This window comes from Anolis carolinensis, chromosome 2 (assembly GCF_035594765.1).
Source record: "Anolis carolinensis isolate JA03-04 chromosome 2, rAnoCar3.1.pri, whole genome shotgun sequence".
NCBI lineage: Eukaryota > Metazoa > Chordata > Lepidosauria > Squamata > Dactyloidae > Anolis > Anolis carolinensis.
The window spans coordinates 157789859-157807550 of NC_085842.1; the positions used below are offsets into that span (position 1 = coordinate 157789859).

General features: G+C 41.6%; 1 protein-coding gene across 2 annotated transcripts in view; it reads left to right on the forward strand.

Moving 5' to 3' along the window:
- Window positions 1–17692, forward strand: part of ankrd52 (ankyrin repeat domain 52) — an 83096-nt gene that overhangs the window by 46825 nt on the left and 18579 nt on the right. The window contains exons 15-27 of one of the 2 annotated variants that reach the window (XM_062970933.1): window positions 341–418; window positions 992–1103; window positions 2814–2885; window positions 3181–3382; window positions 3542–3629; window positions 4453–4536; window positions 4964–5081; window positions 5526–5745; window positions 6764–6851; window positions 10812–10895; window positions 13169–13314; window positions 14096–14178; window positions 14888–14970. In XM_062970933.1, coding sequence (XP_062827003.1) covers window positions 341–418; window positions 992–1103; window positions 2814–2885; window positions 3181–3382; window positions 3542–3629; window positions 4453–4536; window positions 4964–5081; window positions 5526–5745; window positions 6764–6851; window positions 10812–10895; window positions 13169–13314; window positions 14096–14178; window positions 14888–14970 — 1458 coding nt within the window. The remainder of the gene's footprint in view (window positions 1–340; window positions 419–991; window positions 1104–2813; window positions 2886–3180; window positions 3383–3541; window positions 3630–4452; window positions 4537–4963; window positions 5082–5525; window positions 5746–6763; window positions 6852–10811; window positions 10896–13168; window positions 13315–14095; window positions 14179–14887; window positions 14971–17692) is intronic. The other variant, XM_062970934.1, reaches the window with a different exon arrangement.

Genomic DNA, 17692 nt, shown 5'->3' on the forward strand with positions numbered 1-17692 from the left:
AGCACTACTAACATAAGTTTAGAAATCACAAATCAAGCTAAAGTAATGCTTTAAAATTATATAACAGATCTGAACATTACATTCAGTTTGAGGTTCCTTTGATTTCACTTTCCTCTTGTTTCTGAGGACTAGAAACCTTCCCCCTAAAATAAAAGTGGATGTTTAACTTGCATTGTGATACATGTTTAAGTTAAGAAAACGATCTTAATGGCTATAGAATTGTATTTGGTTTCCTAGTATAAGACTTCTTTGGAAGTTATGCATTTTGATATATTCTATGCCTTTAACCTTTCTTCTACTGCATCCTGGCAAAACTGATTTATGGTTTCTGCTTTTTCAGAGCTGAGACTCATTCAGGAAACAGCCATGACACTGATGAGGAGCCACTGAAGGAGTCACGACTGAAGGAGGCAATCTTGTGAGTAGCTCATCTCAATCCTCCCTGGCCTCTCTCTTCAGGGGCTCAGCTGTTTCACATACACACACTGTTCTTTTTATCAAGGTTAGACTTATCATAACAGAATTAGTTTTTAGTACCTTTAAAGTTGAATCTGCTTTAAGAATGTTTTTCTGTCTGGTGTGTGTTTGTGTTTGAATAGCACCCGCTGTTCAAGGATTGTCTTCAACCATTTGGCCCACCTTTTGTCCAGACATGGAGTGGGGAATTAAATATCTACCTCTTATGTGTGCCATCCCTTCACTGATTTACGTGGTTGGTGCAGGGGTAAAACAACAATTTCTCTCTCGCAGATATAGTCTCAACTTTGGGTAGAAAATAATGTTTTATTTTGAGTCAACCTTGGAGTACAGCTGTTCCTACTCTGTCAGGGGGATATGTTTTGTGATGGAATAGTGGCTGCACCAGGGTTTCTTTCTTTATCCACTAATTAATGTTTGTGGGTCATTTTTATAACAAGACTGAATTTGTACAGACTAATTTAGGTTTCTTGCATACATTGAATTCTGCCCTAATGCAATCCTATCCTTCCAGTTGTTTAGAGTTCTTGTTGGATAATGGTGCTGACCCATCTCTCCGGGACAAGCAGGGATACACCGCTGTCCATTACGCAGCTGCCTATGGCAACAGACAGAACCTTGAGTTGGTAAGCTTGAACTGAATGCAGAATCACTAGGTCATGGTTTGGAAGTGAGACTGAGCAGTGAAAGAATCTGCAGGTCTTTGAAAGGATGAAACTCCAACTTAAACCTGTATTTCTTTTCTTCTTCAGCTTAGTAAAACATACTTTTTACCTTGTGCTCCTAGCATGTCACTAAGAAATGTCCTGATAAGACATGGTATGCTCAAGTTGCAGTGCGATTACCCGAAAGTTAATGGCTAAACAAGTCCTTAGAAGTCTGATTATAGAAAATCCGCTTTCTTAAATCATCTTCCAGGTAAATTCATTTAGGCTGTGATACAAAAAAGACTTCAGTGTCTGGTGAAGGGAGAACTGGACCAAACATTGAGGACCAGCAAACATAATAGAAACCTTGGACAGCTGTCAGATTCTATCAAACATCTTCTGATTTCTCAGTATCCCCCCCTGAATGCATAGTCAAGCAATTACTTTTAATAAGAGACAAAATCTCAGGCATGCTTTTGATACCTCCAGATCTCTTTATCAAAGAATATGTTACAAAAACAAACTTGTGGTCAGGAAAGGAGGGGAAAAAATCAGAAGCTTGATTTGATGTCAGGATGTTAAGATGGTATAGACTGTGACCATGCAGACACCAGCCCTTTAGCATCAAGCCATCCTTTTTGCTCTCATCCTCTCTCCGCTAACCCTTTTTTTCTAGAATCTTTCCTGATGAAAAGATCTGAAGATCCTGAAAAATTTCCACAATTTACTAGATATTTGATTGGTGAATCATAGGCAAGGAAAGTGTGGACATAAGCTCCATGCTTCCCTCCCCTGTGGCTGATTTTGTGGGTCTGTTAGGTTCCATCTACTCTCATCCCACTGTTTTTGGGGTGTTTTGAGGAAAAATGTAATTTTTTTAAACTCAAAATTTTGGCAATAACAAATGTTATGGGTTCCACAGGCATTTTCCCCAAAAGCCAGAATGATTTCTTCTTCCCTTGCCTGCTTTGAGGAAAAGTCATATCTGCTCATTGAGCAGCATGGGAGAAGAGTGCAGTGTTTACTTTTGGATTTGCATAACATTTTAATGGCTGTAATGGACTTTAAAAACATGCTAAAATTAATTAATTCTCTTCTCCAGTATTCTGAGCATTTTAAATGCAGAAATCCTTCTTGGTGTCATACAGCTGTGTTTAAAACAAGCTACCAAGTAAAAGTAAAGATAATAACAAATTGGGAAGCAATGTACACATTCAAATAGAGGGGCAACAAATGGGGGAGCAAGAAATTAACACATGCCTTGTTGTGGAGAACATACAGCTGTAACAATGATCTTAAGAGCTGCATGGAGATTAATCTAGTATGTAAAAGCTGTCTGTTTCATTGCTTACGGGGGAAATCACTTCCTGCAATTCCTTTGGGCTTAAAGATGCCTTTAGAGAGATGACAAAGTAATACATTTCTGAGGAGTCATTGAGATATAATGGAAAAATGCACTAGCAGTCAAGAATTTAGTATTACATGTGAACACAAGGTTATGATAGAGATAAATGCTAAGGTAATCTTCCAGACTTATGAACTATCCTGATCTTGGTCTTTTAATAATGCGTTTGTAATTTGGCAAACACTGTTTTCAAACACAGAAAATCTATATAGATTTCTTGCTGGTGAATAGTCCGAAACTTAGGATTGCTGAAGCATTTCTGTGGTTGTTTCTCTTAATTACAGCTCCTGGAAATGTCTTTTAACTGCCTGGACGATGTGGAAAGCACCATTCCAGTCAGCCCTTTGCACTTAGCTGTAAGTATATCTGTCATAAATCTGGATATATTTTCTTTGCAGTGTTGTGTTTATGTTTGATTAGGGGATATTCAAGAATGTAAGGCAAAGACAATTTGTGGAATTTTCTGTTGTTCATTTTAGATTACAGTCTCCTGTTTTACTTTTTAGATTAAGTTATCTTCATTTTAGGTCACCATAATAAGGAGCAGGTTAATTGAAATGGCAGGCTTCTCATTTGAGTAAGCATGTTTAGGACTGGAGCCCAAAGAAGGCAAGACAGGCAAAGTGAACTAAATGTTGATGTTTCTTCCAGGCCTATAACGGTCACTGTGAAGCCCTGAAGACACTTGCCGAAACCTTGGTGAACCTGGATGTGCGGGACCACAAAGGGCGAACGGCTTTGTATCTTGCCACGGAGAGGGGCTCCACAGAGTGTGTGGAGGTACTTACCAGCCATGGTGCTTCTGCTCTGGTGAAGGAGAAAAAGAAGAAGTGGACACCCCTACATGCTGCAGGTGAGAGAGAGAGGTGTTTTCTTTTTGGGATGCTTGCTTTCCTTCTCTTGAAAATAAATGTCGAGGATTTAAATGGCTATTTGAGAAACTACTAGATAGAAATCCTGTGCCTAAACTCTTCTCTACCCCCTTTGTTCTCTCTTCTTCAATTTGTTTCAGCTGCCTATGGGAACACTGATTCCCTACATCTTCTCATTGACAGTGGGGAGAGAGTCGATATCACCGATGTCATGGACCTCCATGGACAGTGAGTTTCTATTGGCTGATATCAGCCAACCATTTGGCTCGTTTGGGGCTGGAAGTCTTTTGAGGAGAGATCCCTCATTACAATATCAATAATTACAACCAGAACTGAGTATGTCCCATGAAGTCATAAAAGGTCACACATACCAAAACCCCACCTGAAGTCCAGAAGTCAATTTCCTGAGATTTTTCCTTCAACTTTAAAGTAGGATCACATTTCCTCATCCATATGATTAGAAACATAGAGTTTTGAGATAGTGTGCATAGTTTTTCCTGAAGTTTTAGAAAGCAGTGACTGAGCAGATTTTCAGCTTGTGGGTAGATGGGAATTATAGCTCTTTGTCCCACCCTCTGAACCTAACAAAAACAGTAAAGTATGTTTTTTTTTGGGGGGGGGGGGTCAGTAATATGCACACCTGCCTAATCTGCATATTTGTATGCTTTGTGGGATTTTGCCTATTTAGTACATCTTCCTTTAAAAAAAAGAGTGCATACCCTTCCTTACCCGTTGTAACAGCCTTCCATAACATGATGCTCTCCACATTCATAGGATTGCAACTCCCATCATCTCAAGCCAGCACAATGATGGGAGAGGTAACAGTATTGTTGTTTGTTCCATATAGAGATGACCCATTGAATCAGTTGGTTTTCGCAAACATTTACTTACGTTTCAGCAGTTGATTTGGTGGTTCTGGTCTAGTTTGGCCTTATAGTTTGGATTCAGATGCTGGGAACATTGGGCTGGGAAAAGCTAATCTGTGATGTAGATCCGTAGAAGACTCTGTGATTCTATGATTCTGAGCGAGACTTGTTCTTCTACATATCAGGTTTGGGTGTCGGTCTACCATGAAGATACTGTTGAACTGGAGTTCCATCAGACCTAGACAGCATAGCCAGTGGTTAGGAATGCTGTGAGTTGCAGTCCAGAACATCTGGATTGCTGCATGATTCATATCTCTGCTTTATACGAAACCGTGACACATATTAACTATGCACCATTCTTTTCCTTTCTCTCCTATGGGTGAAGATGGCAGCTAAAGATCTATATTTCTATATTTCTTTGAGTTATAAGAGGTATTCTAGACAGTGCTTAGAGCTAGGCCTGTTACCTCATTCTTACTTGAATACCCACTCCTATCCTGGTCATAAAACAACTATTTTATTTCTAGAACACTGCATAAATCCAGATTGAATCCTAGTCTTCTTTCTTCTTATTTAATCATCAGGATGCTATCTCTTCCTCTTATCCTTCTTAAGCTCTCTAAAATTGGAATGGGTGGGTTTAATGATACTTTTGTTAGTTGTATGTTGCCTGAGCTGTCTTTGCTTTCCTTGCAGGACCCCGTTGATGTTGGCAATCACAAATGGCCATGTAGACTGTGTCCACCTCTTACTGGAGAAGGGATCCACAGTAGATGCAGCAGACAAGAGAGGCAGGACTGCACTGCACCGGGGGGTGAGTGGGAGAATGCACTATGTTTACATGTGGCAGGTATATATCCAAATGTGGTCAGATATGTCCTAAGTAGTCTTTTAGTTATGTTTGTCAAGAGAAAAATCAGGTACTTAAAGGATTCCAAATTTTCAGTCAGTCTGAGCATGCAGTTGGTCAATCAGTATATATTCCAGTTATTGTTAATGTGCTTATATGGGTTATTGGTAAATATGAATCTTCTCATCTCCCTCCAATTAATATTGGAAAGTGTGATTTATTTGACAGCCACTGTTTCTATCTTTTCTGTATGCTTGAATTGAGAATTATTGCTAGAACCTCTTTTGTGGACCTTTAGGTGTTACTAAAAGTGAATATCCCTGTTGTTGTGCTGGGCTTGGTGTGTTACTTTGCAAAGCTTGAGTTTAATACGTTCTCCCACTGTTTCTTCCTGGTCTTTGGTCATAGGCTGTGACTGGCTGTGAAGACTGCCTTGCAGCACTGCTGGACCATGATGCCTTTGTATTGTGTCGGGATTTCAAGGGCCGGACCCCGATCCATTTTGCCTCGGTGTGTGGGCATTCTGAAATCCTGAGGACCTTGCTGCAGGCAGCGCTCTCTACTGACCCTCTGGACTCTGTGGTGGACTATAGTGGCTATTCACCAATGCACTGGGCTTCTTACAGTGGTAAGGATTTGGTCATTTATGCACAAGTCCCATTGTGTTTTTTCCTGTGGCAGAAGAGGGCCAGTCTAAATAGATGTTTGTTCAATAAGGGAACTAATAGTACAACCTTGCTATAATAGGAGATGGCACCTACAGCATGGGAAACATATACTTGCCATGTAGGACAGCAGTTTTCAATTTTTTTATCCTTAAGAAAGCTTTTTCAGATTGATTCATTTGTCCCTGATTTCTAGCACTTTGAAGAGGTGTTCTAAAACTGTCCCAATACTTAGGCTCTTATTTTGCAGTTCTTGTTTAGCTTCATTTAAACTCAGCTATTTCCTATTGCTTCATATTGAAAGAGAGGTCTGTTGTGGTGAACATGTGTTTTTTCAATAAAAGCTATTACTGATTTTCTCACTAAGGATCACATGATAACTATCTGAGGAACTCAGCAGAGCTCCTGTAAGCACAACTTAAAAGGTGAAAACATTTTAAGATTGGAAGGTAGATAAGAACAGAAACTCCCTCTAGATTTAGATTTAGTTTCTATTCTCACATTTCAGCCCATGAGAATACAGAAGGCAAATATATAAATAGAGTTCTGTATATTCCATAATATTAGACTATAGTTTTATTAGTGTTTTAGAAATCATAAGAGTTGATGTAGGGTGTGTGCTTCCCCAAAGACACCAGTCCTGATTAGGTTGATGTGCTGTTGTTTCTTTTGAGGGTTTTTATTTCTTCCTCATCTATAGCGCATTGGTCTGGGCCTACCCACAAGAAAATGAGCTAAAAGCATACTATGGGAGATTGTTCCTAGGTAGACAGGAGCTTTTGGAGCACATCCTCCAGTAATCAAAGAGTAGGATGTATTGGCATAGATTGCAGTTGTTTACCATTGGTTCTCGGTGTTTTTAATGTTCTTAAACCTGAAGGATTTGAAAAACCTGATTGTGTGAAAGGATCTCTTGATTGTGATTATACAATTTTCATGGGGATTCTATAATGTCTCCTTCCCTTTTCCCTCCTTTTTTAGGGCATGAAGATTGTCTTGAATTGTTACTTGAACACAATCCATTTGCATACCTAGAAGGAAACCCTTTTACTCCATTGCACTGTGCAGTGTAAGTCCCTCATAATCATTGTTTTATGGTGTGTATGTGTACAAATCTGTAGTAGCAACACTGAATGTCTGAATATCTGTGGGAGATGTAATTTACTGGGACATTATGTTGTGGCCTTATCTCACTTGAGCATTTATCCACGTTAAATCCGATTTCTTTCTCCTGCAGAATTCTGGGGTTTGTAGTTTGGTAAGGCCCAGGACCTGTCTGACTGAGCTGTTTAAAGACCCCACCCTAAAGTGGATTTAAAGTGGATCCAAAGTCTAGTGTGATGAAGCTATAGGATGCCTCAGAATTTGACTGTTTTTAGTTGTCATCCAAGTTGCAGTGCTGCTTCTCAACTCAAAATTCTACACAATAAGCAAAAATTGAGATAAGCCTCATAAGGATGTTGTGGTAGACATCTCAAAATTTGACAATGTGTTTTTGTTTTCCAATTTACAGTATTGCATTTGAAGTCAGTATTTCCAGTAAGGAAATTCCTAGAATCAAAACAATGGTCTGCCATTATACATTGAGACATCATGTGATTTTTTTTTCAAAATTTGACAGGAGTTTTGATGTCACAGAAGTTGCAAAGGCCAGACTTAAGTTGGGATTCCAAATGGATATTTACTAGGGGAAAAAGTGACTTACAATAGCTCATCAAGATATTTTTTAAAGCTAGAAAACAGGACAAGATTCCCTAAGGCAGTAATAAAAAGTATGGAAATTTCAGAGAGCTAGGGCACTACTGCAGAAATTCCCAAAGTTTAAGCAGGGATGTGAAAATGGAAAAGGACTGAGGTATTGCTAGGAAAATTCCTGAGTGTTGAAAGGTGATGAAAGAGAAAATAGTAGGAAATGCCCTTTTAGAGCATTAAGTACAAACTCAAACAGACATCAGAAGAGGATACTTTAGTGCACAGCTTTTGCAATTCCAAAGACTGAAAAAGGCCAAAAAATAGAGATCCACAGTCCTTTAACTACAGTTCCCAGAAATCACAGGTCAATCTGGTATAAAGTTGCAATATTAGGCAGCATGGGCAGTGATGGGGGATCGTTTTTCAAAAGCCTGCATAGTATAAACAGCAGAAATGAATAACAGGCTACTCTAGAGACCTAATTTATATGTCTTGGTAGTACTGCCTGAGTTGGGGCCAGGATACCAAAGTGATACCCTTGATTATGATAGGGGATAAACATTTTGTTGTTGTTATTTATACCCCACTTTATCTCTCCCAAAGGGGACTCAAAGAGGCTTAATATAAAAGCATCAACATAACCATTCAAAATTTATAAATATAAGAACATTAAAACAGGATTAAATATAAACAGTATTTTAAAATTCACAGTTAAAATCCATTAAAACAAATTCAAAGTTAAAAACCACAGCACTCCCTGAATTGATCTTAAAACCTTCATCTTTAAAAGCCTGTCCGAATAAAAAGGTTTTAGTCTGCTGCTGGAAGGACATCAGGGAGGGGCCATTCTGGCTTCCCAGGGCAGAGAGTTCCAGAGTCAAGGGGCAGCAGCCCCTCGGTCCCACCAACTGTGCTTGAGATGGAGGTGGAACCGAGAAGGGCCTCTCCTGAAGATCTCAGGGCCCGTGCAGGTTTGTACAAGCAGGTGAAGTCAGCCAAATAGCCTGGACCTGAGCCATATAGGGCTTTAAAGGTCATAACCAGCACTTTGGAATGTGCCCGGAAACTGACTGGTAGGCAGTGGAGTTGCTGCAACAGTGGGATTGTCTGCTTCCTGTAACCAGTCCCAGTGAGCAACATGGCTGCAGCTCTTTGGAGCGCTTAAATAAGCCAGACTTGGACCACCATGGACAGATCTGGCTTCTCAAGGAACGGGCGCAGTTGGCGCACAGGTTTTAGAGTTCAGAAGAACCCCCAAACTGCAAGCCTGTGTCTTCAGGGGAAGTGTAACCCCTCCTCCCCCAAAGGAAGAAGCAATTTTATTGTCTCTGAATGTATTGCTAGCCTGCGTTTGAATGATCAAGAATGGAATTTGACATCAGTATACTATTTGAAGTCCTTTTCTCTTCTGGCCTAAGCTTGCCCTTAAAAATAGCTCTTACATAGGAGTTTCCAAGTTTAGATTAAAAGAACTTCCAGGGAAAGGGAAGTCAATGGCTAGTAGGAGAAATCACCCAAACTATATTGTTCATTTGTTTGAGTATATATTTTTGAAGTTTGCCTTCTCTGCTGTGGCCCCCCGATTGTGGAACTCACTGCCCGGTGAGATTAGGCAAGCCCCCACATTAGCAGCCTTTAAGAAAGACCTGAAAACATGGCTCTTCCGTTGTGCCTTTGGAGAGTAATCACTACATAAATCTCTTTTGCTGCTCTCTTTCAATATTTGTCCTCCAGATTGCACCGCCACTTTATGACCCTGTCCTCTATGGTTTTTACTCCTACCTCCTTTCTCACCCTGAGTTTTAACCTAGTGTTCATGTGGCCCGCCCTTGGTTTTATTGTTCTTTTGATCTTCTTTAATGTAGTGTATATTTTCTTTTATTGTGTTGTTTTATGTGCTATGATTTGTTGTTCTATTATATTTTGTTTATATTGTATTGTTCTGGGCATGGCCCCATGTAAGCCGTCCCGAGTCCCTGTTGGGGAGATGGTGGCGGGGTATAAATAAAGTTTATTATTTTATTATTATCTTTCAATACCATGTGTAACGGAAAGCCTTATTTTATTGGTGATTTTTGTCTATGTTATTTAATGTTGATTCAGTGATAAAGGTGGGTAGGAGTTAGCTACTGCTGATTGGATGTAAGTCACCATGGTAACGTAGCTGCTTCTATAGAAATGTAACCATTTCGAAGCTAGCACGAAAGGGGCGGAGCTAGCTGGATGAAAAAGGAGGGAATGTTTTAAAAAGAGTTCAGTTATGTTCATGTTTCTAGTGAGGCAAGCTAGAGGAAAGACTTGTGTGTGTCTGGGGTTCAGTTAGTGAAGTTCTCTGGCCGGTGAGCTAGAAAGAAGTCTGAAAGTCAGTTATTGTAGTTCTCTAGCCGGTGAGCTAGCAAGAAGATGTTTGAAGCCAGTTAGGTTTAGGTTTCCAGTGAGAAAGAGCTGAGGAAAAGGAATACTGCTGAGACAAAGTTTCAGTCAAGTTGTTAATGTCAAAGAATGAAAGATATTGTCTATATTATGTACAAATAAAACTGAAGAAGTAAACCTTTGCAACAAGTTATGCTTTTTGGACTAGAGAAACCATAAATAAATAATTTTTTGTTTTTAATAAAGACAGTATTCCTGAGTGGTGAATTGCTCTACTTAGAGTCAGTGGAAGATTTGTCTCATATACTTCCCCTCAGTGTCACATCCTCTCATACATGCACACACACAGACTTAAGTTTTATAGCTGGCAGTGGCTGGGATCCTGAAAGAAGGATTGCCCCCTGTCATAGTGGGATTTGAGAGATCCCATATTAAAAAGGTGTGGCAAAGGTGTGGGATATTAAGAAAAAGATTCCCTTAGCCTAAATGTAAAGGGGCTTTGGGCAGGGTGTCCCACATTTAATGGTGGCAGTGGTTGGGATCTTGAAAGAGAGATTTCCCCCTGCCTGTTTGAGAAGCCACTCTCGTGTTTTTTTTCCCGAAGTGAACCTTGCACCATGGATTTCTAAGGTTCGCTTTTTGAATCTGCCTTATCTTGAGACAATTCCAGACTTTTATAACTGTTCTGACTAGTATTTATTTGTGGGAAGGCCTTCCACATTTTTGATGCCTGGGGATGTGGGGATGCGGGGGAGATAGAGTTTGCATTTGGAGGAGAGCCGTATAAACCTAGTGACTTAACCTTGAGACTTCTGCATGTAGATTACTTTGTACTCTGACACTGAGCCATGCATACTGTTTATATGATTTGTTTCACTCACTATTTTCCTCTCTTTTCGATACACTGCAAGTGAAATAAAACCAGGATAACTCAGTTGCTTCCCACACTTTCTTCCTTCTACAGAATTAACAACCAGGATGGCACTGCTGAAATGCTTGTGGAAGCATTGGGTGCCAAGATTGTTAATAGCAGAGATGCCAAAGGAAGGTGAGTGAGGATGCTGTCCTCTTGATTGCCTTTGATGGGCGTGGGAGCTCTTATCATCCCTCCAGGCACCCATCAGCTGTCACTGCCTAGGCCATTGCTTAATTGGAAGATTCCCCTCAAGAAGTGATATGGGCACTTGCTTAGCAGGATAGAGAATAGAACTTGAATGCTAATGGTACAACCTGAGCTCATCTTGGAAAGGGGAATGGTGGATTCAGGACAAGCAAAAGTTGCTTAAGCAGAGTGTTTATAGTTAAACTGTGGGATTAACTAGCACAAGATATATTGGTGCTATAGAAAGGGGTTAAAGTGCTTAACTGAAAATAGTTGTATCAGTGAGTTTTCTTTAGTGTCTTATGACTCACACAAATGGGTTACCAGCACCAGTGCATTGCATTGCTTGGAACTTTTTAGAGCAATGCATAAGTTTTGGGTGGTGATTCAATCCATTCTTGGTGCCTCATGCCATTGCTTCCTGTTGAAATCCTTAGTTTATTATCATCCACCACTGCAGCAGCATGATATCAGTTGTTCTGAACTTAACTCTAATTTCTTACTGACTTTTGGTCTGTTGTTCTGAACTTGGATTTTGGATTATGAATAGGCTTCGGTAGTTGTGTCTCTGCTTACTGGCTTTTCTGTTGTTTTTGGATTAATACCAGACTGTGATTTTGATGGTTGCTTGACTCTGCCCGGTTTCAGTCGGGATATTCGCTAGTCAGTGGTGAAAGTCTTACGACTTTCACCACCTTTGGTGCTTACGAAACTTGCATGGGACCTTGAGAAAAAAATGGCACCACCATTCCCTGAAACTTGGTAAATAAAATAAATGGCTCGCTGGATCCCTGTAGATCGAGGCTTTTTCTCTTGCTGCCCAGCAGATAAATTCAGTTTGAGATTTAGCTGATTGTAGCACAAAGAATTTGGGGGTTGTGATCACTATGCAGACATCCATGGCTACATTCCTCCAGTCTTTCCCATCAAAGGTTTGCCATTTGATGAAGGAGGCTTATTTAACAGAGAAACTAGGGCTCGGAGCAATGGGTTCAAATTACAGGAAATTCCACCTGAACACTAGGAAGAACTTCTTGGCCATAAAAACTGTTCATCAGTGGAACTCTTTGCCTCGGACTCTGATGGAGGCTCCTCCTTTGGAGGTTTTTAAACAGAGACTGGATGGCCATCCATTAAGTGTACTTTGTGCTTTTCCTGCATGAGAGGGGGATAGACAAAATGGCCCAGAACCTTCACTAAACATGCTCATGGGGTTTCTGCAGCGACAGTTTATGTTGTAGCCCAACCGCCTACTTGATCCCTTTTTCACCCAAACACCACACAGATGAAAAAAATAGTAAGTTTATTAAGAAAAGAGTATGTGATATAAAAACAGTTTCAAAATACATCAATGTGCTAGATTTCCAGAAGCTTAACAAAAAGCAATGACCAACTCTGAATAGGAATTCCAAAAATCACTTAAGGCAAAAGCAAGAAAACTGTAATTCTAGGGTTGTTGCACTTAAACTAGAATTATATCCAAAAGCTTGAAAGCATGAACATGATCATAATCCAAAGGCTTGAAACTTGAAACACGATTTGTCATCCAAACAGGAGGCATGGAACTTAAACAGGAAAACAAGATACAGACCCAAGAACAGGACTCTTAACTTGGAGCTCCCAAGACAGGCAACTTGACACATGAAAATCCAATGTTGATCTCCGCACCGAACATTGTCTCCAATTCCTTTAGAATACTCTCTTGTCCATGACATCACCCTTTCTCACACCTGGGTTACCTTTGTTTATCTTTCTCTGGGAACACTGGATTTGTCTCTGTTTTGCACTATCCCTTCTGATCTGTAAATGCTGGGTTTTCTGTAACCCTCCTGTCTTCTCCACATTCCTTACAGAGTCAATCCCTGGCCGATTCCCATGAGAATCACTACCTGTTTTCCCATACAACTGATCTACCCAAAACATTCATCCTCAGAGGCTTCAGAAGCCTCAACAGTTTACAGACCAAGATGGTAATAGATTTATTATTTTAGGGGAGTGTGGAATTAAGCCTTCTCACTGACACTGAGTTGCAATTTGAAAATGAGAAATTTTGACATCTCTTTGATGGGATTTCCTTGAGGAAAGATAGCAGGATCTCCTGCACTTTCACTTTTGAAACAGTGGCAGTAATCCCTAAAGATTGTCATTTGCAACCATTGTGGCTGATTAAATTAGGGACAAGGCAGGTCTGTTTTAGTTTCTTGTTTTTGTCATTCCAGGACCCCCCTTCACGCTGCTGCCTTTGCAGACAACATCCATGGTTTACAACTGCTTTTGCGCCACCAGGCTGAGGTAGATGCAACTGACCAACTGGGAAGGACTGCTCTTATGATGGCTGCTGAGAATGGTCAGACAGCAGCAGTTGGTGTGTACTGAATCTTCTGCCTTCCCTCCTTGTTCCTCATCTATACTATTCTTTCCTGAGGTCTGGCCTGTAGAACAACAGTCTTGAAAGATGTTGCACAGTTCAAAGGCCAGGGAAATATAAGATTCATAATGCAGGCATTTCCAAGGGGCCAAACCGAAGCCTTGGGATGCATCTAAACTCTAGAAGTAATGCAGTTTGACACCACTTTTACTATAGTACTATAGAACTCGTCTAGTGAGGCACCACCACTCTTTGATAGAGAAGGCTAAAGACATTGTAAAAGAAATTCCCATTATTCCATCTTCTGGCTAAGTTTCTTCCCATGTGAATGTGTTTTTGATTTAAAGAAATAGGCAAAAAAGACTTATTAGAAGGTAGTGGCATCTTGTGTTCTTGGAAGAAAGTCACTTAATGAAAATATAAAGAAAGTATCTAAAACACTTACATTACCCTGCCAGTCTAAGTAGGACCTATTCTGCTATGGTGTTAGAATTCTAAAATTTTCATTAATTTGCTTTTGGTCTTTTAATAAAAGGAAAAATTATGTTATTTTAAAAGAATGTATTTGGATCCTATTTCTCATGTATGCGTGTGTGTGGGCATGCGCACAGAGAGGGGGTGTTTTCTCTTTTCTGTTATTGTGGACAGTTTCCAAGTGTCTATTTTATTATTTCCTCAACTTCCTCCAATAACAAAAGGCAGGATTTAATGATTAAAGATAAATAAAGTACTTATAGGATTTTATTGCCCCTTACTTTGCTTCTCCACTCATTTTCAGAGTTTCTGCTGTATAGAGCAAAAGCTGACCTAACTGTGCTGGATGTCAACAAGAACACAGCTCTTCACCTGGCCTGCAGTAAGGTATCGTGCCCATGGGTGGACATGCAGGAGATGCTTCCACTGACTTCCTTTTGGTTTACCTTTTAGGTTTATGAGCCTTTCCTGTCCTGCTATTTTTTATTTGCTTTGAGATTTTCTGTCTTTCCTTAGTTTTGCAGAGGACTGAATCAGTTCATAGCTGTTCCCCCCCTCCCCCCCTTAACACAAGGGTTAAACATGCACTGCTCTCACTTTATGGCAAATGAAAAAAGCTAGGTAGAGAAGAATTTGTTAAAAGCCTAGACAGCAAGCTTCATAAATTTAACTATATGAAAGTGTGTAAGATACAGAAGAATGCAAAGGTGTTAATGTCAGCTGATATATCTCTGGTTGTTCCATTCAAGTAAAAGTTTTTTGAAATGCTCCTGCTCAGGAAAATGTAATCTCTGTTTCAACCACAGGGAGACAATGTAATACAATTTGAAACAGAAGCATTCCTTGTCAAACGTATGTTCTTGTGTAGCCGCGCTATTTTCAAGGAAAAGATATGTGTTCCTCGCTCTCATGGTCAGTTCCCTCCTCTATTTCCCAGTTTTCTCTTGCTATAATTCATCATCACAACCCTAGTTGCCCAATATGCCCAACCCTACTTGGAGAAAACTAATGTGTGAGTGGGATGAGTGCAACTTAATAAAAGCACCTGTTTTCAAAATAAAACTTACCTTTTAATAATTTAATCTTTTCTGTCCAGGGTCATGAAAAGTGTGCCTTGTTGATTCTGGGGGAAACCCAAGACCTTGGCCTTATCAATGCAACTAACAGTGCTCTGCAGATGTGAGTATTTGTGCAGCTGGTGGAAATGAGTTTTGATTCTACACTTCTCACTTTCTTCAGATTTATGTCTATAAAACAGCATTGTACATGTCAAGAAATAATTCAAGGTGAAATCTCTTATCATGCAACACTTTTTGAAAAGCATATCTCCTACTTTTAGAAATCAAGTACATTTTGACTAACTAGGAGTAGGGCTACCAGTTGAGAATTTCAAAAACAAAGGAACGTTTGGGAGCCCTGAAATTGTGGAAGAAATGACATCCCTTGTGCTTCAAGGCGTTAAAATTAGATTCTATGGGACGATGTTTCAGATAAGCAGAATCTGTTTAAATGAAATGTCTCACAGACATAATATTTTTCCTTCGTGTACTCTGTGAATGCACACTAGTGGAGATGACTGTGCCTGCGCAGGCTCCAACAGAAACTCTTCCAAGCTAAAAGTTTGAATTTTGGCGGTAACCCTGCCCCTCTCCCTGCAGGGCATATAAAGCAGCCCTGGGCGCTTGCTCCCCAGTTGCTTTTATTCCACCGCAAAGCTCACTTCGGACTCTTTGTTCTCTGATGTCTACCACACGCTTCAAGCACTGCACCGAGTGTGCAGCTAAGATTCCAGACTCCGATGGCCACACCAAGTGCCTCCTTTGTCTTGGCGAGGGCCACGTTGTCGGCTCCTGCTGCCACTGCTTAGCCTTCACGGCTCAAGCCAGAAAGAACAGGGTGGACAGAGTTAAGGTGCTTCTTTACCAGAAGACGCTCGCGCCTGAACCTGCTACTTCAGCCTCTGCGTCGACGTCGGCCTCAGCTCCTCAAAAGGCACCCTCTGTCTCTTTGAAGACTTCCAGGGCTTCGAAGGCCACTAAGCCCTCGAAACTGGCCTCTACGGTGACTACCGCTACAGTATTGACTTGGTCAGGCAAGGTTGGCCCTTCCTCGACCTCAAGTTCTCTGGTATCGGTGATGTCGGCACGGTCCCACGTGGCCTTGCCGCCTTCAACCTTGGTGAGGAGTCATGATGTGCACAGTCAGACTCGGCGTCTGCTTGCCCGATCCTGCCTACACTGGGAAGACCCATGGGGGCTCCTTCCAAACAGCCCTCCGCAAAGAAGCGCATGACTGAACACTCTTCTTCGGCCGCTTCAAAGAGAGATGTTCCTTCCTCCTCGGCCACCTCATCGAGAAGGTCGTCTCCCATCCAACCGGCGCAACCAGTTCGATCGGCTTCCCAGTCTCCACCTCAGCAGTTGTCTGAAGGTGAAATCCAGGACACACCCCACCACTTGACTCAAATGGTGGTCAGGGTATCTGTGCCGGAGGGCCCTCCGCAGCACCTCCAGGCTCGTCAATAGTTGTTTCCTCTGGTGCCTACCCCAGAGCAAGGAAGACAGACTACTTGATTGGCTCAAGCTGCCCAGGCCTCGGCCTCTAAGGACCTTCGACCATCTACCGTTGCTGCTATTGAGACTCCGCCACCTCCAGAGACTATGGTTTTCTCTCCTCCTCGGTCCCCTCAAGGTACTGAAGACGATAAGCAGGAAAATGACCACCCAGAGTCAGTACTCTCGGCCTCAGTCTTGTCCTTAGGCTTAGATCTCTTGCCTCCCCATGATGCTTGCGATGTCAACCCGCCCTCTCCAACGGACAATGTTCGGGCTTTCTCTGATCAGATGGTTAGAATGGCAGACACCCTGGACCTCGAGATCAAGCAAACTTCTAAGGCAGTGATAGACCCTGTTTTCAAAAAGGTCCAAGCAGAGGCCCCTCCAGCCACCTTGTTGTCTTTCCTTCCATACCTGCTGGATGTTATCCAGGCATCCTGGAAGACCACCTCTTCGATACCGCCAACCTCAAAGAGGATCAAGGCATGGTATCGTACGGATGATGACGCCCTCGAATGGCTCAAACACCACCCGGACCCGAACTCGGTGATGGTCAAAGCGGCCCAATCCTCCAGTCGCCAGTCGAACACACCGAATGACAGAGAGGGAAAAAGATTCAATGCAGTGGGTTGAAAGCTTTACTCCGGGGCCCTTCTCCTCTGCAGAATGGCTAACTATGGAGCGTGCATGGGGGCCTACCAACAGATACTTTGGGAAAAGGCCCAGCCTTTCTTCGCAAAGCTTTCCGATGAAGACCGCTTGGTCCTCATGATGCTGCAGCAGGAGGCCGATTTTCTGGCTCACACCCAAATCCAAATGGCCAAACACACCGGCGATACTGCCAGCAAGATGATCGCCCACGCAGTCGCCATTCAACGCCACTCGTGACTAAGATCCTTGGGACTTTCATCCTCTTCCAGACAGGTCATAGAGGATCTTCCGTTCGATGCGTATTGAACTGCTTTTTCTGTCAAATTTGTTGTATAACATGATGTTTTGGTGCTTAATTTGTAAAATCATAACCTAATTTGATGTTTAATAGGCTTTTCCTTAATCCCTCCTTATTATCCAACATATTCACTTATCCAAGGTTCTGCTGGCCCGTTTAGCTTGGATAAGTGAGACTCTACTGTATTGGATTTGGGCACTAAACTCATTTGTCGGGTTTTCTCTGTCCCACCATCCTGTACCTAAGCTTGGTACACGAAGGAAAAGGACAGGTTGCTTATCTGTAACCATGTTTCTTCGAGTGTACCCTGTGAATTCACACAAACCCGCCCTTCCTTCCCCTCTGGTAAACCTTTCCCTTTCTCGTCGCCTTTGCGGCGCAGGAACTGGGGAGTGAG